The sequence below is a fragment of the Dermacentor variabilis genome, chromosome 3, assembly GCF_050947875.1.
Source record: "Dermacentor variabilis isolate Ectoservices chromosome 3, ASM5094787v1, whole genome shotgun sequence".
Classification (NCBI taxonomy): Eukaryota; Metazoa; Arthropoda; class Arachnida; order Ixodida; family Ixodidae; genus Dermacentor; species Dermacentor variabilis.
The window spans coordinates 133,427,084-133,451,758 of NC_134570.1; the positions used below are offsets into that span (position 1 = coordinate 133,427,084).

General features: G+C 47.2%; 1 protein-coding gene across 1 annotated transcript in view; it reads left to right on the forward strand.

Moving 5' to 3' along the window:
- Nucleotides 1–24,427, forward strand: part of LOC142574767 (glucose 1-dehydrogenase-like) — a 41,460-nt gene extending 17,033 nt beyond the window's left edge. The window contains exons 5-9 of the mRNA XM_075683785.1: nucleotides 1,310–1,350; nucleotides 3,987–4,056; nucleotides 13,285–13,321; nucleotides 15,397–15,460; nucleotides 24,100–24,427. Of these exons, the coding sequence (XP_075539900.1) occupies nucleotides 1,310–1,350; nucleotides 3,987–4,056; nucleotides 13,285–13,321; nucleotides 15,397–15,460; nucleotides 24,100–24,351 (464 nt within the window). The 3' untranslated portion in view covers nucleotides 24,352–24,427. The remainder of the gene's footprint in view (nucleotides 1–1,309; nucleotides 1,351–3,986; nucleotides 4,057–13,284; nucleotides 13,322–15,396; nucleotides 15,461–24,099) is intronic.
- Nucleotides 24,428–24,675: the final 248 nt, after the last annotated feature.

Sequence of the window (24,675 nt, forward strand, 5' to 3'; positions counted from 1 at the left end):
TTGACAAGAATGCAAGACACGGCACGGGCAACCTGAGTGGTAGAGCTGTGTGGCAATATAACTCGCATATACCGTATGAAATTGAAATCAACATTCCTCCTTAATCCACGTTAATCCAATTTTGTGAGTGAGCCACGGCATTCGTCCGACGCCGTGGCTGTTCACCGTAAGATTCCGCAGTGCGTGTCGCCAGTTCCAGCGCCGGCATCGTGACGTCATCATTTGGTCACGTGGGTTTCTTTATATATGTTAATGCCGGACGCTCGCCCAATTTTTTGCTTGCTGGGGCATAAAAGGCATTCGCCTAAATACACGCGAGCCGTTCCGAAACGCAAATGCTTTTCATACTGCAGATAGACACCCCGATGATAATATCCGCGGGTTTAAATTGCTTGATGCTATGCGCACGCCTCCAATATGCCCTGAGTGAACTAAGAACACAGCTGCCCACAAGCTTTAGTGAGATACCAAAGTCGACCTGGGCTGATTTGACGTTCAGGACTGTTAAGTATTTGGAAAGGATGCCGCATGTGTTGCTAGATGGCAGAGCGCTCGTAACAATTGGATAGGGATTAAATACGAATAAAAGCTGGAACGAAAGTGTGATGAAGAGGCCAAGAAAGCTTGAGTTAAAAAAAAGAAATCCTTGAAGATATTATTCACTGACTATGAGGCTGCCTGAAGCAAGGGTACGCACAAAGTGGAACAGTGCTGATATGCCCAAATGCACCCCATCGCCTTCTATGATACCGTCACGCTGCCGATACGGCCATATTCACAACAACCTACGCTTCCGATGATTTCTAATCAATGGAGGTTATTGCAACTTTCTGCTAAAAAAATAGTTTTCAATCTTTCACGCAACTTTGGATGCCGCAGCTACGCGCGGTGATAAAGCACATTTCAACGCTGCGGGAGACGCTGTACGTGCAGTTTTGCGCCAATAGAAGGCGCCATTAGTTGTTAGTGTGTTTTTTTTATTTTACGAAGCTTGTGTACGATCGCAACACGTTCCTGTGGTGTAAATAGCGCTTTCTAAGGATTTGTTTGGTATATATATTAGACACGAAAATATAACCATTCCTTGACATATTGAGAGAAGGGCCAAGGATGTGCTTTGAACGTACCTTAATGAAAATGGTTTATGCGCATATTTCAAAACCTTCAATCCTTTTGGTCACTTATCAATGGGCAGCCTTTTATATGGTAGAGTTGTGTGAACCGCAGCAAGCACGTGAAGCGATCACGTCTTGCTTTCAGAGCTATCCCAGCGTGAGGACTGTAAGATTACCATACGTTCTTCTTTCAGGCAACATTGTCAACGTTTCCAGCGTTGCATCGCTCATTGTGGTAAGTAAATTCCGTATCTCGCGAAACCGGGTCGAGAAACGCACACGATTTTCTTGCTTTATTTGTGGGGTGGGTAGCATGGGCACTTATTTTTGCCCGAAAGCAGTCGTCGCCAGCTCTCAATTTCGTTGAGCCATTCTGTTCAATCAGCTAAGCTGCGTATCCCATTCCTTCTCTAATATTATCTCTCATCTCTGAAATCTGAATTAATTCGTTAAACCCACATGGCTAAACGCATGAAAACGCCGCTGGTTTATTCTGGGTCGCCCGAATCGCTGGTAGAATCCGTTCAAGTGAAATTTTCCTACAGCAACCTTCAGAGGTGAAAGACACCTCAGATCTTCCATTATGTTCCCCAAGCTGGCAGCATCGCTGCAGAACGTCTAAAAGCTCACCAGCGCTCTGCGATAACGGAACAACAATGCAGCTACATACATCAAAACCAGGATTACAAATACGCAGGATGGTACATCTCTGATTACCGCTTGCCCTTAACACAGCCAGACTTCTGCGTTTATAGCCGTGCAGGTATAAATTTATTCCAACTTCTGAAAAGTTCAGAAATAGCAATCATACCACATGTCGATCACTGAGTAATGTCGATCACCACATGTCGATCACTCAAGTAATGTAAACTCAATAGTTTTTTTTTTGAGATGTTACCTATAGTCGGTAATGCTCGACATATTCACGGCATTTTTTGCAGCAGGATAGAATATCATTATCCATGTTCTACAAACTACCCTTGCGTCAGGGCTCAACGAGAAAACACTTTTTTGAGGCATGCCCAACGCTACGCTAGACAGATAGCAAAAGGCACGACCATGTATGCAGAATATGTTATTTCACTTAGACTACAAAGCTGCATTGTCATATGCTGTATGCGAACATATTACTGGGTTGAGGAAGTCTTGGTTATGGTTAAAATAAAGAAGCTCCTGCTCCAAGTACAAACACCAAAGGCGCCACCACCGACTGCACTATTTATCTGCTTGATTGATTGGCGCGCTCAGTGCCTGCCACGGTAATATTTTTTTTCCGTGTGGTGAAATATCTTGTCCTGTTTCCTCTGCGAATGCAAATAAATGATATGGTAGCCGCGCTGCTGTGGACTAGACTCGTCATGGAATTGGGCTTTACCGGAAATTAATTCAGTAACTCCGCGAATGCGGGCAAGGCATTACGTTTGGACTTTGTGTGCTCGAAAAGCATGAATATGCGATACATTTTCTTTACCCCATTTCACATGCACCAAAATTCTGTGAGGAAGCGCTTTAGCACATGTAGGTAATCGAAGACAGCACCGACTGCACCGCCGCGCGAAAGTTAGCGCGTTTAAGGAGGATGACTTTGACGTTATCCTTGTTCTTTTCTTGTTGTTGCTTTGCGTATTTTATGGCAACCGCGAGAAGTTGATACGGATTGCCTGCTTGCGGTGTTGGTATTCAAGCGCTGTCTTTATCACTAAGGCTGTGTGCTCCATAAGCGGTGAGGCCGACAATGTTAAAACATATCGTATAGGTTTCGAGCACTGCCCTTGTGTACTGCGGGGAGCCAGATATGCGACCCAATTTGTAGCAGTTTGTAACCGGTAGCGCCGATGGTCTTTATCTCCAACATACATGTACCTATTATTATTCCATCCCATGAATTCTTGTTCTCCATGAACAAAAACTATCATCATCAATGGCGCATACCGCTGTAAGCATTCATGCTGCCCTAGTAAAATACAATGGCTCATAGCCCCGTAAGGCAGAAGCCACAAGCGCTCAGAAAAGTGAAGCGAACAGTGCTTAAATTCTTTCCAATCACGCATAGAACATACAGAACACAACATGTCGAAAATTGTCGCCATCAATGTCTCATACCCCTGTGAGCAATGGCTCTTACCCCGTGAGCAGCGACTAATACCCCCGCAAGCAAGCAAAAAATTTAATGACTCATAGTCCAGTAAGGTTCATGGCTACTCACTTTCCCTGGCTTAGCTGCGATGACATTACCACTGATGTCGTTGTCGGTAATTTTAATGTGGATCTGTCTCTACCGAAAAGGGAGTGGGGTACGCGTTCCGTGTTGCTGACATATTCCTTGCGATGCCCCACCGATTCGGCCCAACCGACCACCAAGCGGCGACATAATAAAATATGTGACTGCAGTTCCAAGTAAAATAATGACGGCCGATCAAAACAATAAATTAGTGTGCATACCTTTCGTCACGAAGACCACCCATCAAGAAAATAACTGAGTTCGTACCGTTGTTCAACATTATGCGCCACCTCCGTGTGGTGTGTTAAGCAGCTTCGCTGGTAAACCACCTTCACACAATCGAATGGCTCGTTTTTTTTCTTGCAGCTGCTACAAAGGATATTGCTTATAATGCTACGTCTAGTACTACTCCTGATAGGAATACTATATATGCAACTGTGACAGTGGCGTAAGCAAGAACGGCTCTAGTACTACTGCAAAAGTGCTCTTATTCTCGCAAAATACTGTTTTTACTTTTCATGGTAGTAGTACTTTAACTACTGCTGTTACAATTCTTAATTTATAGTTGCTACCGACTAGAAACCGCTAATGATGCTACTGCTAAACTTAGTCATTTGGACTCTTACAGTATCTCCAAACTCTTTCGACAGGTGGAGAACCTCGCGCCATATGCCGTCAGCAAAGCAGCCCTGGACAACCTAACGCGTTGCGCTGCACTAGGTATGTTTGTGCTGCCACTGCCCAGACGGAACAGTCCGGGACGATAGACGGACACAAGAGCTATTTCCTTTTCGAAGTAATCCTTAAGGAACGCCAATAAAATTAGGAATTCTGTGCACGCGTTCTCCTGGCAAACAAAACCAGACACTAAAACATTGTGAGACAAAGGCCAAGCCAACAAATTCAGTCGGTAGCTCCAAGACAGGGCCCGCGTAGTATGCGTGCGATCATGATCAATATAAACAGTCAAGACTGCGGAGAAAATAAATAGCGCTAACAGTAATTAACGAATGTGGCCAATGTGGCCACAAACACGATAGTAGTTCAGCGACGCGCGAATGTCTTCTAGAAACGAACATGAACAATCTTTGCACTGCGTCGACAGCCATCGGACATGCCGCCGTGACCCGATACATGATGAAGATGTCTTTTCGAGGGCGCTGTAAGGAGACACGTAGCGCCGCAGCAATATCTCACGTAAGCTGTATCTCTCGTCCGCGGCAAGACTTCAATGCCCCGAAAATTAAGCCACGCGTCGGAGTGCATGGCACCGAAGCGTCCTCCCTTCTTCAGCAGCAGCGGTACGCCGACACCTTATCTCATGACCGCGCATTACACAAGAAACAAATTTTTTTCAAGGAACGTACGTGGTCGCATGGGGACATCCATGAAGGTGGAGTCGAATACAATGGTACATAGTATTCAATTGACGTGTCGCGAACCGAAGGGTTGCAGCGAAGTGCCAGAACTGGAGGACCAATGTCGCAAGCTCTTAGAACTCACTAGCGCGTGCCGTGCTTGTGCCGCGAGCACGCGACGCCCAACTTTATTTTCCTTATCTTTAGCAAAGCGGACCGAGAGCGGTGACCTTTAGCGTCTGCACGTAGTGGCATCGGTGGGAGCCGCCCACATGGAATGGCGCAATATACTCGTCGACGAAGTGGAGACAGTGCTGTCTTGGTTAGATGCAGATCCGCAGATACACCGGCGACATTCGCGGGGAACTGCGTGGGACGCGATAGAGGTATAGGCCGGTATGAAGCGGTCTTATGAGACGACGTATTCGTGACCATTCAATCGGATGGTGGCGAACTTCGCCGTCTTCCAGGGGACACGGTACGGCCCATCCTAGGAAGTTGTAAGAGGTGCCTTTACAGCATCTTGCCTGAGAAAAATGCGGGTCGAAGACGCAAGGTCCAGCTACACAAAGATGCTGTGGTCCGAAGATCGAGGCGGGACGGGGCGCAGTTGCTGAATGCAATCCTATAGGCATTTAAGGTACTGCATCGGCTGGGGCGATGGGTCAGAAGGGTTGAACAAGACTCCAGGAAGCCGCAGGGTTGGACGATAGACGACTTCGGCCGGAGAATAGCCGAGGTCGTGTCGCAGGACATTACATAGACCTAAAAGCACCATAGGATGGTGGTCGACCTGGTGCTGCCAATTCAGGTGCGCAGTGCGCGGATCCGTGAGTTGGTGGGAAAGCCGCTCAACCATGCCGTTGGTACAGGGACGAGTACGGAGTAGTACGGCAGTTGTCAGCGCCGAGCAGGCAGTTGAGGGAAATGAAGAGAATACAAGCAAATTGCTGGCAGCAATCAGTGGTTGCGATGCTGGGGCAGCCGAAGCGCGGAGCCTATGCAGAGAAAAGGATTTGGCGACCGTTTCCGCAGTGATGTCCGGAACGGGCACGCCTTCGGGCCAATGAGTGAAGCGGCCAATCATTGCTATAATGTACTGGCAGTTGTCAGGTTAAGCAAGCGGTCCAACCAAATCAAGATGGGCGTGCTCAGACTGACAGCCAGATGTCAAGAAAGAGTGCGTGGAAGTCTTCATGGGATGGGTCACTTTGGGTGGATTGGCACGCGAGGCACCAACGTGCCCACTGGCGAATATCCATGTTGATGCTTGGTCAGACGTAGCACTGCTTAATGAGGCGCTGCGTGGCTCGAATGCTGGGATTGCAGGTGTCGTGAAGGGACTGGAACACCGTACGAGGGAAGGCCACCAGAATGAATGAGGGAGCTGCAGCCAGCGACATGTCATGCCAGAGTGAGCGAGGCACAAACCCGTGAAGAATGAGTTCAAGAAGGAGGGAACGGGGATGGTCACGCAGCACTTTCAGCTCGGCGTTGTTCATCTGCACCCGAGCTAGACGGTCCTAGTACGCGGTTGATATAGAAGTGCCGAGCGAGGTGATGCAGGAAAGTGCACCAGTTGACTCGTTTTCCGTGCCTTTGATGCGCCGGATAACCGTAGTGAACTCCGATATATAGGCCAGTTGGCGAAGTTCATGTGCGACGTACTTCGAAGACTACACGGAAGACGTACACCAGAAGCTTACGATCCCTTAGAACATGAAATGGCTGGCTTTCCAAGAATTGCAGGAAGCGCTGGATGGTGTAGTGGGTGGCGAGGAGCTCGCGGCCAAAAACTCTGTAGCGAGTCTCGGCTGGTTGGAACTTCCGAGAGAAGAAGGCCAGTGGATGCCACTCGGCGTCGATTTGATGATGAACAACAGCGCCGATGGCCACACTGAAAACATTCAGCATCATGCAAGTAGGCACGTTGCTTGTCGGGTGGATGACAAGTACCCAATCTGCGACGGCTGGTTTAGCAGCTCTGAAAGCAGCTTGAGCTTCGGAAGACTAGGAAAGCGTGGATGAGATGCCCTTGATCTTGCGAGGAAGGTTAGTGAATGGGTGTAGAAACTCAGCTCAGTGCGGCATAAAGCATCGGGGGAAATTCACTTGTCCCAAAAATTCATGCAGTTGGCGTAGGGTAGTGGGTGCTGGGAAGTCTTGCACGGCATGGACGTGGGAGAGCAGTGGACGAATTCGCAGCGCCCAGATGTGGTGACCCCGGAACTCGAGCTCGAAAGACCCAAAGACGTAATTCCGGGGGTGGACAACCCCGTCAACTTGTTGGATGCGTTGAAAGTGTTCCCAGAGGTGACGCTCATAATCTTGTGGATTGGGACTCGCGACTAGGATGTCGTAGCTGTAGGCAAAATAGAGCCGGGAGGCCTCGCGTTACCAAGGTAACGAGTCTTTTGAAAGTTTGAGCTGCGTTTCGTAGCCCAAAGGGTATGCCTGCATACTCAAACAGGCCAAAGTGTGCAGTTACAGCCCTTTTCAGGATATCGGCAGTCCCAACGACGATTTGTGGGTAGGCCTTGATGAGTTCCATTTCACTAATGATTTCGAATCCTTCCAAGTGGCCTCTGATATCTTGAATTTTAGAACGGAAAGCCAGACGGGCGAAAGCGGAAGTTGAGCCTTTGTGGTGTAGAGGCAACGATGCACTGTATTTAGCGATGTTTAACGAAAAATAGGGCCGGAAGAAACTGGTGTTAATGCAGTTGTGCGTCTTGTGGAATCACCGCTCACCAGAATTCATATCGTCATTAAAAGACAATTAGAACGTTGAGATGGAGACAACTAGACAATGCAAGAACCAATTTGTGGCAGATTCTGTGATGTACGTCGGGGTAAAGTGCACTACCCTGAAGCCTGAAGCTATGCGGAGGCTGCGTTCAGGTGCTCAGCTGGTCAGTAAGTGCACAGCAGCACTACGGTTGGACTCGCTCATGCCGAGCAGAAACTTGCGGCGTGTAGCGAGATCAAAACTCCCTCTTGTGGGACAGGTACGCTATATGAACTTGCCACCACCACAAACACGAAAGTACGAACCGAGACAGCGAAGCTGTGAAGTTGCTTTTGATGACGCAAATGAGGAAACTGGAGTAAAACAGCCATTTTGTCTGTTTCTCTGTTAATTTCCACGTGCTAAAGAAGTGACTAAGCACATTGAAGACCTTGGCGCAAAGCTGGAATTTAACTGTGTAGAGCTGGAGACTGGCGGTGCTCAGACACGTGAGCACTTTGTGTAGCTTCTCTGAAGCTCGGGGAAATGATGTCTTCCTGGTAGTATATGTATTCATTCGCGAAAGGGGATGAAAGTCGTCTACGTCGACAATCAGTTGGGAAGCAACACTGATATAAAGTCCTTGTCCACAATGGAGAACTCCACCTCAAACTGTTATGAGCCTTCAGAGGGACTGTTTAGAAAAGGAGAAAGACGTTGAATCAATAATGTGAACCATGGCCGTCACGGCACGAAATGAGAGCGGAAGCAGGGGAGAGGAATTTCCATTTCAAAGCACGCAAGTCGGGAAGTACCGCATCCGAAGAAATTTTTTTGAATTATTATGACAAGGACAATGATGTCTATGATGGCGAAGGCCATCGATTTAAACATGAGAAGTGTAGTGCGCAAAGGCCTAAATCAAAGCTGCAGTTGCAACTTAATACATGGGTGCGAAATACATCGTAATTACTTTCACAAGATGGGAGCACAACTCCCTGCGAATACCTTGAAACGGTGAGTATTATCTATTGGCACAGTTCAAAAGTTAGAAGTTCCCACTTTAGACAAGATGTTTTCTAATTTTGGTCGAGTGACTAGGAGTTTGAGATAGCGGCGAGGGGGAACGGCAAAAAGGCGGATGAGTGCCGCATGGGTGGGGAACACCGAAATACAACATAACCTAGGCAATCGTCTTACTGACGTTTATGACAGAAGCGGGAAGCATGCTAACAGAGGCCGAAATACAATGACACACTAGGTGAAGCTGCCATCATTATGTGTTATAAGGAGAAACTCGATGCGTGGCGATCATCGCAGGGTCATGATAGCGCTGAAGGGTTCCAGGCGAAGCGGTATTATTCCAGTGCAGTGCGTATAGCCAGTGCTTCACGACAGAAAGTGGCCATCAGTAGTGCCAACCCGTTTTCATGATTCTCGTGCAGACTTAAAGGCGTTGGCTGATTGTGAGCCTCAGAGTCCCATCTCTGTAAGGTTTCGCCAAAAAAGCGAAGTAGCTTCACAGCCCACCGCTAATCGGCCAAGTAAGACCGAAGAAAAATGACATCTGGCACACACCTCTCTAGAGGGCCATTTGTTGTGTTTTTGGCAAGGCTGGTTATACTCAAGCTTTCCAGAGAAAAAAAGAGTAGAAGAAGTCCTTACAAAGTCGCACAGTTTGTTCGTAGCCTAAGTACTGGGAAAAGCGAGCCCCCTTCGGAAAAAGTGCGAAATAAGACCAACATGGCGCCAGAAAGCGCAACCTGCCACAAGAAAGAAAGACGACAAAGTTGAACAGGGTGAACGCGCTGAAGGTTTAGAAGAGCTGGCTGGCTTTGGAGCGGCAGAAGCATGCCTGGGATCGTGGAAGGTTGATTGATAACGGTTCCCTCTCACAGCTAATCTATCTGATGTCGTCAGTGCGCCAAGGGTGACCTTTGTTGCCACTGCTCCTTCGCTTATATTAAGGCGTAAGTCTTTAGTGGCGCATGAGTGTCCGGGCGCAATCCGTGGAAGACGCAGAAAAGCGGCGATCTCCTCTCAGGGGAGCAAGGAGAGGAGGCGCCATGCCAGCAGCGCTGTGCCAGTGGGCGCGTGGCAGAGCACGGACATGCGGGCGGAGGTGCGCGCACATCGGCGACAAACCTTGAAGCCATATGCCTGTGACTGCATCTCAGGCTCGCGGCCCTGGCGGCGTCCGTTGGCAGAACAGTTCAGACAACAGCTACAGAGGCATTCATAGATAGGCTTTCGCCTATCGCAGTTCAGCTCAGCAAAGTGTCCATACATGTTTTAGATCCAATATGCGAATGTATCTTACAAGAGCAAAACTTCCACGGCGATGAACTGAAGTTCGCAGGCTGGCATATGCCGATGACGTTGACTATTTCTGCGTCGATAAAAAGTCTGTGGAGGTTTCCCATGCAGCAATGCAGGCGTTTTGTAATGTACCCGGTGCCAGCGTTGATTTTAAGGCTCAAAAGTGTTGCACGACACCAAACCTGCGGTATCTAATAAGAGTACCTGTCTCTCCCGCGCCAATATAGCAAGGCTCACTGGTCAGCACAAGTAGATGACGTACATCGCAAAACCAGTTCATTGCACGGGCGACATCTATCCATATTCAGATACGTTGCACCTCGTAATACATTTCTTAAGGCCCGACTCATGCATGTCCTTCAGTTATTGCATTGCTCATGCCTGCGATTGCAACAGATACTAAGAGTTGTTTCTACGTTCATTTAAAGCTTGCGATATGATTCCGTGGGGAGCTCGGCTTAGCGTGGCAAAATACTGCACGTTTCGAAACGTTAAGAGCAGTGAGTTGACTGGCTTTATTCCACAGTAACAGCCCTTGTAGCGACCGTTCTTCACTAGAAATATACTAGGCGGTATAACGATTTCATTCCGCTTGAGCGTAGTGGCCTGGCACTTGCTCACCTCTTCGTTAGGCGACTTGTTGCTATCTTGGGGCCCTACAAAGTAAAAGTGTTCCAATCTATTTTTTTACAATCTGCTGACGTGAAACTTACGTAATCACCGACGCAAGAATGGGCCAGTAATCCACAGCGTTGTTCGAAAAACCTGATCGAAAGCGCTTCTCGTTTAAAAGATGTCACTTTCTTTTGCTTTCAAAGTTTGATCCCAGTTTGATCAGTTTTTCTCATCTAATTCGCTGAGAAAAGCCGAGGACCACGCTCAAGTGGCGAGAGTTTCGATGGGGCTGAGCTGGGCTCAGCCAGTTCAGTGAAAGTAGATACATGACTGAATGAGGAAGATCTTGCTGGCGTCTGCGATAGGTCGGCTTCGCCTTACTTAGCTTGCAGTTGCTGTGAGAAAATCGCGGTGGCATGCAAACGTAGGCTAAAAATGCCGCTAAAACGCTTCCTGACCACAGAAGAGTCGGAGAGCGATGTCGTATACGTGCTGCCCAAAGGTCTCCATAACGTTATACTGCAACGCAAAATTTCTTATTTACGTGAATAAATACACGTTCCACGGTAGCTCCGAATAACGAGGGCCACAGCGATCGGCGGACAGCAATCTTCTATTCCTTTTGGAGCGGGGCAATCTCTGGCTCTTAAAGAGCATGTAGTTTTGATAAGCATGTTAATGCGTCTTTACGCCTACACGTCACTTTGACGCGCTGAGCTTTTGCGGCTTCGTGACGTCGCATGACAGGCAGGTGAAGGGGGCCCAGCGCGATAACGTTTGATCAATAGCAATTGGGCAAAAGACACCATTTTCGTTGATGCAAGAAAGGCGTTGAATCAGACATTATTTTTCCTTTCATTCGGTCTAATCATGCATAATCACTGTGCCCATTTCATATCACATGTGGCGTGTTCGCAGTTTTCGTGACGTAGCATAACAGACAACCGCAGCAGGGGGAGGGGTGGCTGAGATCGACATATTTTTCACCAATCGTGGTGGGCTGATTGCAAAATTGGCATAGAAAAGTCTGCGATGGCTTTGCGTTACAGCACCATTGGTTTGTTTTAGAGAAATGGAAAGCACATTCTGGCGTGAAATGTTGCAACCTCGTTTAGCTTAGTACCTTCCAAACATTCTGGTATCATCGTATTTTAGAGAGCTACTCGCAGGAATTTTGGGTTTTCTTAAGGAAATGGCTGAAACAGTTCACTTTCTAAAGGTGTGATGCAGCCTAGACTTTTTTTTTTGGCGCTTCCTGCAAAGCAATCTTTCATGTATTGGCGGAACCGCTCTTGCCGCTTCCCCTCTATTGCTTACCCGATGTTCAATGTCGGTGTCAAAATGTTCTTAAGCGAGTTCGACTGCTCTGCATACCTCCTGGGAAAAAAACGTTTTAAACTACGTTAAGAAACAATTCTACTTAAAGTGTGGTTTCTAGAAGAGAGTAGTTCCGTTCCAGTGTCAACGAATTGCTGCCTGTGTCCTTGACCAGAAACAATTGATCACTATTCTGTCGCTTGACGGGACGCTTTGTTCTTTCGAAACATCCTACAGAGAACTCTAATGAAAGATATCGACATACCACACACTATTCGCTATCTGCCGTTTAGGAAAAAAAAGGTGACCTGCCTTACGACGAGTGTGCTCCTTGGCATCCACAGCTTCTGGTAAAGAAGGATTTCTTATGAGCACGCTCAAAGCCCCACATCTCCTAGGCACTTTTTCTGTGGGACTGCAGCCTATGTTAGAAGTGTGGAAGCTGCTCAGGAAGAGCCGCAAGATTTCATGGAAATACTTAATGCATGCGCATGTTTGCTCATTTTGTGTAAGATTATTATGATTACGTTCTTATCTATTAAATTAGTATGAAAGAGAAAAATACCACCTGGCTGCCGCGCTCAGCCGAATATGTTAAATTCCCTCATCCGTCACACATAATATTATTTTTACTAAGGCGAGGTGAAACAGGAACCTACCTTCCGCAAAGTGCCAATGATGCCGCAAAGAATGATTCACATGAAAAAAACTGATAATTTTACAACAAAGCTGTATATGGACAGAATCCCGGGATTCTTTCGCATCCGTGAACAGAAAGCTTTCATCATAAATGGTTCATACCCCCATAAACAAGCAAAAAATGCATTGGCTCATAGGCCCGTAAGGCAGAGGCTACAAGCACTCAGAATTGTTAAGCGAACAGTGCTTACATTCTTGGGAATCACGCATTTAACATACAGAACAGCTTGTCGAAATCTAACATTATCAATGGCCGATGCCCTCGTAAGCAAGAAAAAATGCAATAGTTCATACTTCCGTACGGCACAGGCAACAAGCACTGTGCAAAGTGAAGCGAACAGTGCATACATTTTTTGGAAACACATACATCACACAGAACTGCATACGTTTCAGTAAAGACCAAGCTCAAAACAGGCATCCAAAGCACATAATTGATGATAATTAAGGCGTTCGTGACAGCAGTGCGGAGCACGTAGCCCACCTCGCGTACGTTTCCCGGTAAAGATTACTGCTGCGCGATGTGCCGCGGCGACGCCAGCTTGCGACGTGTGGTGTGACGTCCCTAGCATTTGGTATATAATATAACCAGCTGAGCAAGTGATTCAAATGTTGTTGCAGCGCGGCTATGGGTAGCGGTGAGCTGTGAAAATTACTATTACTACCATTCCTATCATTACTCTAAAATAGCACTACTACCATTACTCTTAAGCCATGCCAGTGGTAGTTTTCAGAAGCGTCGCTGGTCATCGACTTTCGCATAGCCAGGGTGGCATGTTTCTTTTTTTTGGGAGGCGGGGGGGAGGAGGGAAGTGCATATCAAAACTCTTCATCGAGAGTGCCTAACTGGGCTATTGTGCAAACCTTCAGTCATCTTCAGAGTAGCACACTAACACAATAACTTGTTTTTTTCAGAGAATGCGCCATACGGTGTACGTGTGAACGCAATCAAGTAAGTGTACCGCGCAATTCACGAATCGGTTTACATTTCTATTTATTTCGTGTGTGAATGATGTCGCGCTACAGAAAAGCACAGATAGGGCCCTATAACGTAAAACTATTCAAATATGTTTCTATTCCAATCTACTGACGTCAAATTTGCGTAACCACCGACGCAAGCACTGGGCGGTCAGCCGCAGGGTTGTCTGAACAGACCAATCAAACGCTCTCTTCGCTCATAGGAGGTCACTTTTTTTTTCTTGAAAAACGAATAACGTTGCCTAAACTGAGCGGCTTGTCGTATCTAATTGGCTGACAAGAGGCGAGGAGAACGATTAAGTGGAGAGGGATTCACTGGGGCAGAGCCAGTGCACTGAAAGTCGATAACCGGATGAAGAGGGTGGTGCCGGCGTGTGCGATTGGTCGGCTTTCCCTTACTTAGCTTGTGGTGGCTGGTCGAAAATCACGGCGGCATGCAACGGAAGTTTAAGAATGACGCTAAAGCTGACCCTCAGCAAAGAAGAGTTCGCAGAATGAGGTGGTAAACGTGCCGAAAGGGCTCGAAAACGTTACACGGCCACGCAAGAAGTTTTATTATACGCAAATACACCCATGCTTTCCGGCAGGTGCGATACCCAGCGTCTCGGCGATCAGCGGCAGCCATCTTTTATTCCTTTCAGAACGGGGGAGCCTGCGGCTATTCCGAAGAAAATTCAGTTTTGTTCGGCATATTAATGCATCTTTATCGCATACACGTCACTTTGACGCGGTGAGATTGTGCGATTTTGTCACGTCGCGTGACAGGCAGGTGAAGGGGGTGCAGCCCGAAAACTTTTTACCAATAGCCGAGGGCTAATGGCGAAAAGGGGTCGAATCAGAAATAACTGTTTTTCTTTTTTCTGTCAAATCATGCATAATCAGTGCGTACAAATCATATCAGTTGGGGAGGTATCGCGGTTTTCGTGACGTCGCATGACAGACAGGTGAAGTGGGCCTGGTCGAAAAATGTTTTTGACCAATCGTGGAGGGCTGATAGCAGAATTGGAATAGAAAAGTTTGGAATGGTTTTACGTTATAGCGCCCATACTGTCTGCAGTGTTTAGATCTTGTGTGCGCTTGGGGAAACAGATACAAGCATTATGGAGCTGTTTCCGTCTTTATATTGCACTTTTACACATTTATCGTTAAACCTTTCCTGTGCCTCCGCTGTGAGGAATGGATTTCATAGAATCAGCACTGCTTTCGTGAGTATTGCTTAATAGGTACATGCGGTATTAAGTACGTCTTCATATTTCATCGAGATCAAATCAGGTACCGCTGCTAAGTGAAACAAACGACACGTGAAAAAGCAATGCGGGGTGCACCTGAGTCCCGATAGAGTTACGGCAAATTGGTCTTTTGGAAAGTGGTCTTTGCGAAGTATGCTATAGCGGCTAATGAAATTTGAGAATCTGAAAACAACTAAGTCTAAAACAGAAACTTTGGTACTAGTGAAAATTGGACACGTCGACTTGACGTGATTTTCTGACGGCATACTACGCGCTTGAGCAAAAGAAAGAGCAAAAGAAACAGAAAAATCCTGAAGGTTCCACAAATTGCGTTCGGCTCTCGTTTATGTCACGTGCAAGAACTTTCCTCGCGATTTGGGTCACTGATGATTGTCGACATTTGGGGAACTGGCGCGAGACGTAAAAAGACCCGAAACTCCTGGTTGCCACCATTTCAGGTTCTGTTGATGTCGTATTCTCACATATACAAAACTGTCGAATGATGCGACATGGCAGGATCCCGAAAGCCGCACCTTCAGGCAAATGATAACGCGAAACCTACCCTGAACATTTGCTCCATGTGTCCATATTTTGCATTCGCACATTCCGTCGCGAATTGTTTACCCTCAGTGAAAGATGTCGGAGGTTTGAGTTAGCTGACGCGGCACAGACTTACAAAATAATTGAAAATATCTGGCAGTTAGTTCTGTTCGCGTAAATTTTGGCTTTTCTCGCGAGTTCGAAAGATCAATGAAAGATCGGCAGAATGCGACTTGCACCATGCAGTAATCAACTTACGAGTTCTTTAATTCTGCCCCAGCCCTGCAGTCATCAAGACGCCTATAATCAAACACCCAGCAACGAGCATGGATGAACACATAAAGGTACGTGCCTTAAGAAACGAAGTTTTCATATTCCTTGATTATATTCAAGTATGAGTATATGCCTAAAAGGCTTGCTAATGCTCTTTCTTGTATATCGCACGTTCACATAGGCTCGTGCTAGATGCTTTCGCAGGCTCGTGAACTTCTGGTAGACTCAGGGTCTATTTTTGCTGAACAGAATCTTCAGGGTTGTTCTTGCTACAGGTCAAAGAGGTAATCGGAGTTAGACGCACTAGCTTGTAGGTGATTAAAAGATGAAAGTATACATGGTCAGGGGCGAAACTATCGAGGCATTCCAGTGCGGTCATTTCATTATCCTTTCTCCGATGCTTTTAGAGCATTCATGACATATTGTTGCGTCCATCCAAGTTCGAGAAAGAGATGCGGAGATCTGACATGCAACAAGACGAGTACAATGACTGTGCAGCGGCCGTTTCTGTTATTCGTAGACGACTCGAAGGCCTCGTAACAGCTTATCGGAGGGGTTCGGTACACCTCGTAATGACGCAGCCTACGATGCTACAACTTCGCCGAACCAGTCAACTTACCGGGCTTCCTCCAACCTCACTTGACATGCCTGAAGAGGCCGGCCAGATTCCTAAAGGCTCAGACACCTCTTTTTGGCCAGCAGCTGGTGTTTCGTGGCAGTAACACCGCGTACCACTCACTTTCGAAGAAAAAGCCGGAGAAGACGTGGATGAGTGGCTTGCGAACTACCGAAGGGTGAGCCGCTCCAACGGCTGGGAAACACCGCGCAGCTGTCCAGTGTTGTGCTTTACCTTGGCGGCACAAAACAAAATTATGGTGTTTTACGTGCCAACACCAAGATCTGATTCTGAGGCACGCTGTAGTAGGGGACCCCGGAATAACGTGAAACACCTTTAACCTTTCTTTAACCTGCACCTAAATCTAAATACACTGTTGTTTCCGCACTTCATGCCTATCTAAATTCGGCCGCCGTGTCCGGGATACAATCTCGCGACCTCGCGCTTAGCAGCCCAACACCATAGACACCATATCACTTACCGGCACAGCGTTTTCCTGGTACTAGACCGATGAAGACACGCTTACTTCCGGGCAGCCTTTCGTCCAGGTGCTCAAAGCGTATTTTGCTTATTTTATAGCGACATGAAAAAAAAGATCGCGCCAAACAGACGCTTTCGCAAAGGAACCAGGTTCCCGGCGAGACATGTACTGCGCATATTCAAGATGTGCCGGAACTGCAAAACTGCCAACTCCCGACTGTCCGACGATGATAAAGTTGGATATTTGTTGAACTTAGTAGCTGAAGACGTTTACAAAAGTACGCCATTTGTCACCACACAACTTTTGAGAAGCTGAAGATGAAACGAATAACACCGATGTTTGGTCGCCTGGCTAACGTCACAACGGTGGCAGGTGTGGATACGAGATCTTGCACTGACCTTCCGTTAACCATACGACCGACTCTTCGCAAGGAGTTCCGTCGAGAGGAGGCGTCCCATTGCAAACCCGGCATGAATGGTGCGTACTCACAAGATATCACAAACACGGCCGTTTTGACCGCATGTTAACCGACGGTTCCCACATCGGCTGTTGAATATAGGTCTACCCTACAATCTAGAGGTACCAGGAGCTATCAGAATCCTGTTCCCGACGAATGCCCTCACCACACGCATTCCTCCCGGCGGCCGATGTCTAGAAATGATGAATGCGACCCACCTGCTGGCGATGCGGTCGATACCAACGTACCCGGTACTTTGAGGAACATCAAAATTTTTCTGCATTTGCCGGTATGTTTCCAATGCGATGCCACTCTGCCATATAGGGAGATTTTTTTAGTAGTCGCCCAACACTGTGGAGGGGGCGATGCAGGATTTCAACGACGACCGCAGTTCCTATGAGGACAACTCAACTGATGTACACCAGTTCTTGTTCAGCTGGCGCTCCTTCCGACAACGGATACTGGCAAAGAAATTTTCGAAGACGCTCGCCAGCATCTGATTGCAGTTTGATGCCACCACCATCTTCTCGGGCACCCCCTTTACCTCGATCTTCATCACCACTACCGCACTTCACCTCACCTTCGCAACTAGTACAGGTAGCGCGGCCGATGGGGGTGGCGTACACACGGTATCGACAGAAATGTCCGCTGGACAGTCGTCGTTCTCTTTTCTTCCTCAATTTCAGATCTCCGTGTCTTATTTTCGCTCTTGGGCGTATCAGCATGAACGCTTCACGCACTCAGATTCTCGCAGTAATCAATAAGTTTCTGGTTCATGGAGGTTGTAGCGTTATGGAGGTTAAAATCGGTCAGCATTGAAGGCGTTTCCGCTCAGCATGAATCCTGAATTACCTTAAGTGTTTCCAAAATTTCAATTAATCCGGAAGTAATATATTGCCATCAGGCAGGCTGACTTGTGCCAAGTGCAATGACAATGAACATTCCTCCGAAACGTGCCAGAACACTCCACATTGTGTTAATTGTGATGGCGAGCATGCCGCATACTCGCGGTCGTGCCCGTCTTGGAAAAGAGAAAAGGAAATCGTAACAGTTAAAGTAAAGGAAAATATAAGTTTCAAGGAGGCACGCAGGCGGGTATCCTACCTGCCAAAGAAAACCTTTGCCGATGTGGCGCGTCAGGGGGCAGCGTCACAACAGCCTCCGGCCGCTGTCCGACCCACAAGCAGTGAGTCGGAAGTTACGCCATCTGCCCCCGCGGCGGTTGCAGCTAGCGCTGCTCCGTCGACCGAGGAGAAGGGACCATCGACCCCGCAGGTGGGCGCAGCCGTGGCTGCCTCAACCTCCCGGTCCCTTCCAGTGCTGGCAACGGCCGGCGCAGCCAAATCCCCCAGGAAGCCCCATCGACCTGCGGGTTGGTGGGCGCAGGGGTCTTGCCCTCCAAGGTGGGACCCTCCCTGGTAACTTCTCGCTCACAAGAGCACGTGTCCGGCGCCTCACAAGAGGCAATGGACACTACACCTATCCCCACGGCGCGCCAAGCGCCTAAGGAGTGGCGAGGCTCCCTCGAACGCTCCAGAAAGGGCAAAAACCCGATTACAGGGCCTCGAGAGAGCTCTGGAATGTAATCTCTGACACCGCTAATTAACACCTCTGTCTCTGTGCACACAGCACCTATTGACTTCCAATATGCATACACAAATAATTCAATGAAACGTTATAGGTCTTCTTAGAAACCTTGATCATGTGCAGGAACTCATCTAAAAACACAATCCAAAAGTGCTGTGTTTACAAGAAACACACATAAAATCCAAACACACAAACCTTCTCCGACAGTATATAACTTTTCGCAAAGATAGCGATGATGCTGTCGCGTCATGGGGCGGTGTCACCATTGCTATCCATAAGAGCATTGAGTGTCAACTTTTATAGCTACAAACGCCTCTCGAAGCAGTGGCGGTTCGAGCTGTTCTCCTACACAAACTCATCACCATTAGCTCTCTTTACATGCCCCCACATTAGAAATTAACGAAACATGAATTCCAATCCTTGATAGATCAATTGCCACAACCTTATGTTCTTTTTGGCGATTTCAATGCCCACAGCTCCCTGTGGGGCGACTCTCGTATAGATGCACGAGGTCGTCCTGTTGAACAGTTCCTTTTTTTCTTCTTGTGCGTGCCTTCTGAATAAGGAGAAACCCACATATTACTGTCTTGCAAACAATACCTTTTCTTCAATTGATCTGAGCATAGTTTCCCCGTCCATACTGCCTCAACTCGAATAGGAAGTTACGAACAATCCTTACGGAAGCGACCACTTCCCCATACTATTAAGAGCACTTAAAGAAAACGAATATCCACCACAGGCTCCTAGATGGAAGGTTGACACAGCAGACTGGGAGAAATTCCGAAACTTAACTAGCATATCATGGGATGACATGTCCTCGTTAGAAATTGATGCTGCTGTGGAGTATTTTACCGCCTTCATAATACATGCCGCATCTAATGCATACGTGAAGTAAGTGGCTCGGCATGCAAACGGCATGTCCCGTGGTGGAACGATGAATGTAGAATCGCACGTAGGAATCAGAACAAAGCGTGGGGGTTGCTACGCGCTTCGCCCACTGCAGAGAATCTTGTCAACTCTAAAAAAGTGAAATCCCAAGGTAGGAGAACCCGCCAACAGGCCAGAAGAGAAAGTTGGCAGAAGTATTTATCGAGTATTAACTCGTTTACAGATGAGGCGAAAGTCTGGAACAGGTTAAATAGAATTAGAGGGCGACAAACATATTCACTCCCCCTAGTAAATACGCAGGGCGATACACTGCAAGATCAGGCAGACTCACTTGGGGAGCACTTTGAGAGCACATCAAGTTCAAAGCATTATTCGTAATCCTTCCTGAAATGTAAACAAATAGAAGAATGCAAGCCACTCATTAGGAAATGTCGACAGAATGAACCGTACAACTGTCATTTTAGTGCTGCCGAGTTGAGAGCTGCCTTGAGCGCATGTAAGAGCTCTGCACCGGGATCTGATAGAATCATGTAAAAAATGCTCAAAAACTTAGACAATGACACGCAAGTTACACTACTCACATTTTTCAACACCATCTGGGATGCAGGGTACCTTCCAACCGCATGGAAGGAAGCCATTGTAGTCCCTGTTTTGAAACAAGGCAAAGAACCTTCCTCAGTGGCAAGTTACCGCCCTATAGCCCTCACAAGTTGCATTTGTAAGGTGTTTGAAAAAACGATAAATCGGCGACTCATTCATTTCCTTGAACAGAGCAAAATGCTTGATCCTTATCTGTGCGCCTTCCGAGAAGGGCGCTCCACAAATGACCATCTTGTACGTGTAGAAGCAAATATCCGGGACGCATTTGTACACAAACAGTTCTTGTTATCCATATTCCTCGATATGGAGAAGGCGTACGATACAACTTGGCGTTACGGAATCTTAAGAGACTTGTCAGAAATGGGCATCCATGGGAATATGCTTAACATAATAGAAAGCTATCTGTCCAATCGTACCTTCCGGGTAAAAGTCGGCAATGCACTCTCACGTCCTTTTACGCAAGAAACGGGTGTACCCCAAGGATGCGTGCTCAGATGCACGCTCTTCATCGTGAAGATGAACACGCTTCGTGCTTCATTACCACCGGCCATCTCTTATTCTGTCTACGTGTACGACATACAAATAGCTTTCAAATCCTGTAACCTCGCAGCGTGCGAGAGACAGGTACAGCATGGCCTGAACAAAGTGTCAATGTGGGCAGACAAGAATGGATTTAAGATCAATCCTAACAAAAGCTCTTGTGTTCTTTTCACAAGAAAGGGAGGACTTATCCGAGATCCTTGCATAGAACTGCATGGACAACAGATACCTGTAAACAAAGAACACAAATTTGTAGGTGTTATACTTGACTACAGACTCACTTTCGTCCCCCACATTAAACATCTAATAGAAAAATGTCTAAAAACAATGAACATAATGAAACTTCTATCCCAGACTACATGGGGTAGTGACAGGTAGTGTTTAATGAATCTCTATAACAGCCTCATTCAATCACGACTAGACTATGGTGCCGTGATTTATCACTCTGCCGCCCCGAGCGCACTAAAGATGCTAGACCCAGTCCACCATCTAGGAATCCGACTGGCCACTGGCACTTTCAGAACGAGTCCCATACCAAGTTTATATGTAGAATCAAATGAGTGGTCCCTTTATCTGCAGAGAACATACATCAGCCAAACATATTTTCGGAAAGTCCACTCTAATCCTCAACATCCGTGTTTTAATACCGTTAACGAGATGACATATGCTACACACTTTCGTAATTGTCCCTCCGTAAGACAGCCTTTCTCGCTGCGTGTGAGGGAGCTTAGTCATGAAGTGCATGTCCCACTCCTCGAGCTTCGCCTAATGCATCCAGCCAAGCTGCTACCTCCTTGGGAGTGGCAGCTGATACAATGCGATATATCTTTCATGCAAGTTACAAAACACGCTTCAGAGATGTCGTGGTGCTGACGGATTCCAAGTCAGCATTACAAAGATTACATCGGGGCCTACCTCTAGAGAAATTTACAAGGCAGTCACTGGCACTGATTGACGACCTCACGAGCAAAGGATTTAACATAAGGTTTCAGTGGATTCCATCACACGTAGGAATTGATGGAAACGAGGAAGCTGACGCCCTTGCACGCCTAGCGCTGACATGTGTCCCAAAAGTGAAAGCTCCAAAATCTTTTCAAAACCCTAAGGATGCAATCCGCCTTCACTTTCGACAGATGCACAAGAATCCACACGAATCCTGTGTGACTCATGGATTTACACGCGAACAAGCGACGCTTTTATACCGCATCAGGACCGACTCCGCATACACCCCAGCTTGGTTATTCAAGACTGGGCTTCGCGCTTCCCCACTCTGTGTTTTCTGTGGTGACATTGGTGACATCGAACATTTCATTTGGCTATGCCCACAGTTTGACACAGAAAGAAAAGCGTTGGTCGACAACCTGCAAAAAAGCGGTCTCACGCACAGGACCTTTGAAGACGTTGTTTTCCCCGGAGGGCCCGCGGCATTCAGGAAGAGAGCGCAACGCCTGTTGATAGCCTTCCTGCGAGACACGGGGCTCATCGACACCTGGTGACACATCCCTGATCTCAACTTGAAGGAGGATCAGGCGGAACAATTGCCGGCTATATATGCCAGGCTAACCCCGCCTGCTTCAACATCACCACCACCACCACCAAATGCATTTCCGGGAACTCCAGCACAAACACTCCTACACGGAGTTCTACACAGACGCATCGAAGACACACGGCGGGGTGTCCTATGGAGCCGTCGGTCCATTCTTCTCGGAATCCGACGTACTGCATCCGGAAACTAGTATCTTTACGGCTGAGGCCTATGCACTGCTGTCGGCCGTAAAGCATATAAATAAATGAAAACTCCAGAAATCAGTTATATATACGGACTCCCTCAGTGTTGTGAAGGCCTTCATGTCTTTCTGTAACCACAAAAATCCAGTAATTAATGAACTCTACTCCGTACTGTGTAAAGCATATATATCTAACCAACATGTGATTATATGCTGGGTGCCTGGACATAGGGGCATCAAGGGAAACGTTCTAGCGTTCTAGGTGGCCACATCAATTTCATTGCATGCAGTTAATCCTACTGCTTCGGTCCCTGTCACCGACCTGAAGCCTTTCCTAAGAAGGAAACTGCAAAACCACTGGCAACGTATGTGGGACGCAAAGTAAATAACAGACTGCACGTGATAAAGCAACAGTTAGGTTCTTGGCCCTCCATAACAAAATCACGCCGAACAGATGTCCTATTCTGTCGCCTCAGAATAGGACACACATTTGGCACGCATAACTTTTTACTCACTGAAAATGATATACTCACCTGCGGTAGATGCGGGGAGAGGCTGACCGTCCTCCACGTCCTCCTGGAGTGTCGGGCAGCCGAATCTGAGAGAAGGAAACATTTTTCCCTAGCATACCGGCAGCACATCCCCCTATACCCCGTAATGCTACTCGGCCCAGAACCTTTATTTGACACCAACGCAGTCCTAAGTTTTCTGAAAGATGTTGTCTTGCATGTCGTTAGCCCCACATGTTCGTAGCGGGTCCTCTCTTCAGAGGATGCCGGTGTGATTGCTCTTTCGTATAGCACATGCCTCTAGGCCCTTGTGTTTCAAGGGCTCTGGCGAGGCAGCAGTGCTCCAAGTAATTTTACCATCTCATATATTTTCTATTTTGCATAATTTTTCAAGGATGAATTTTAATGTTCATAGTATTCGTCATTAGTCATCGCCACAATTTTATAGCACGAAGATTTTATGCACTTTACAGCGACTATCTTTAGGCCCTTTTACAGCCAAGTCACATCTTCATCACAGAACTCATCATTCCACCGCGAAATCACTAACACTGTCTTGGCGCTCTTTGGCCATATCTGGCCCTTGCGCCACTAAACCAGGCACATTCATTCATTCACCGTTGTGCATTCCTCTTTCTATGTCATCCTCATCCCTCATCACACCTTTATGTCCTCGTTCCCCCTACCCTGCGCACAGTAGCGGGCTAGAGCGCGTTAGTTCAGGCCGGCCTTTCTGCCATCATTCAAATATATTCTCTCTCTCTATACTGTTACTAGGTTTACGAGCCTTACCTTTTTGTGTAATAATGTTAGGTATTGCTATCGCATTCAATCAATGGCATTCATGGCAAAACTGGGATTGCTTTTTTATAATAAATGAATATAGTTGCCTAGTGGCCGGATTCCAACAGAGAACCTCTAGTGCCTAAGCCTGATACTGTAACCATTATGACAATGACGCATTTCCGCCATACAGGTGTGCCACATAAACTCATCTTGTTTTTGTCACATAAAACCCAGAAAGTTATTTAAAATTATTGTGCTTTTCTGTAGACGCTCAATGTCCTGACTGCCACATGATAGGCCTAGACGCTAACTCGAGCTACTAAAGCTCTGTGATCGCTTTAGACGAGAAGCGGCGTAGCCTCACCTTTACGATGTCAAGGGCGAATTCGGAGTCCACTATCAGAAGTTCCGAGTCCACAGTTTCAGAACAGAGAGAAGTAAACTATATTGCAGGCGTATTAGTTAAACTTTTACCACAGCGGAAGGACTTTGGCAACACGAGATTTTGTGTACATGCAGCTGTTACAAGAAACGACCGCTCACGGGCACGCACTGGGACGAGTAGGAGAGCCAGAAGAGGTGGCGCGCTGTATCGCCTTCCTGGCATCCGACGATGCCTCCTTCGTTACAGGCATCACGATGCCTGTCGACGGGGGCATGCTCCTCCTCTCCAGTTTGCACCCTCCCACACCACAGCTGGAAACCCTGAAGACAGCGTCAGAGGCCAGGCAAAACGTCATCCTCAAGCACACTGGTGGTATCGAGAACTAAAGCTGAAACGACAGTCCGTTGAGCCCGATAAACAGCTTGGCTCACATTGAAACCAACATTTTGGTGTTCTCGTGCTCCTTTCTTCCGATGGACCGCAGGCTCACTCCGCTTGGGCTCATTGAGAAGGAGCGTGCTTCAATATGCAACTTGGGAAAGTATATAGAGTGCCCCAGTTAACTTTAGCCAAGCTGTTCAACAACAACAAGGAAAAGTTGAGAAAGATGGTTCAAGTCACCATTTTAAAACCTATGGTGGTCAGTCGCCTGCATCTGATGACCGAAAGTTGGAGACCTTCTAATTTTATCTTGCACCATGTTATTTTAT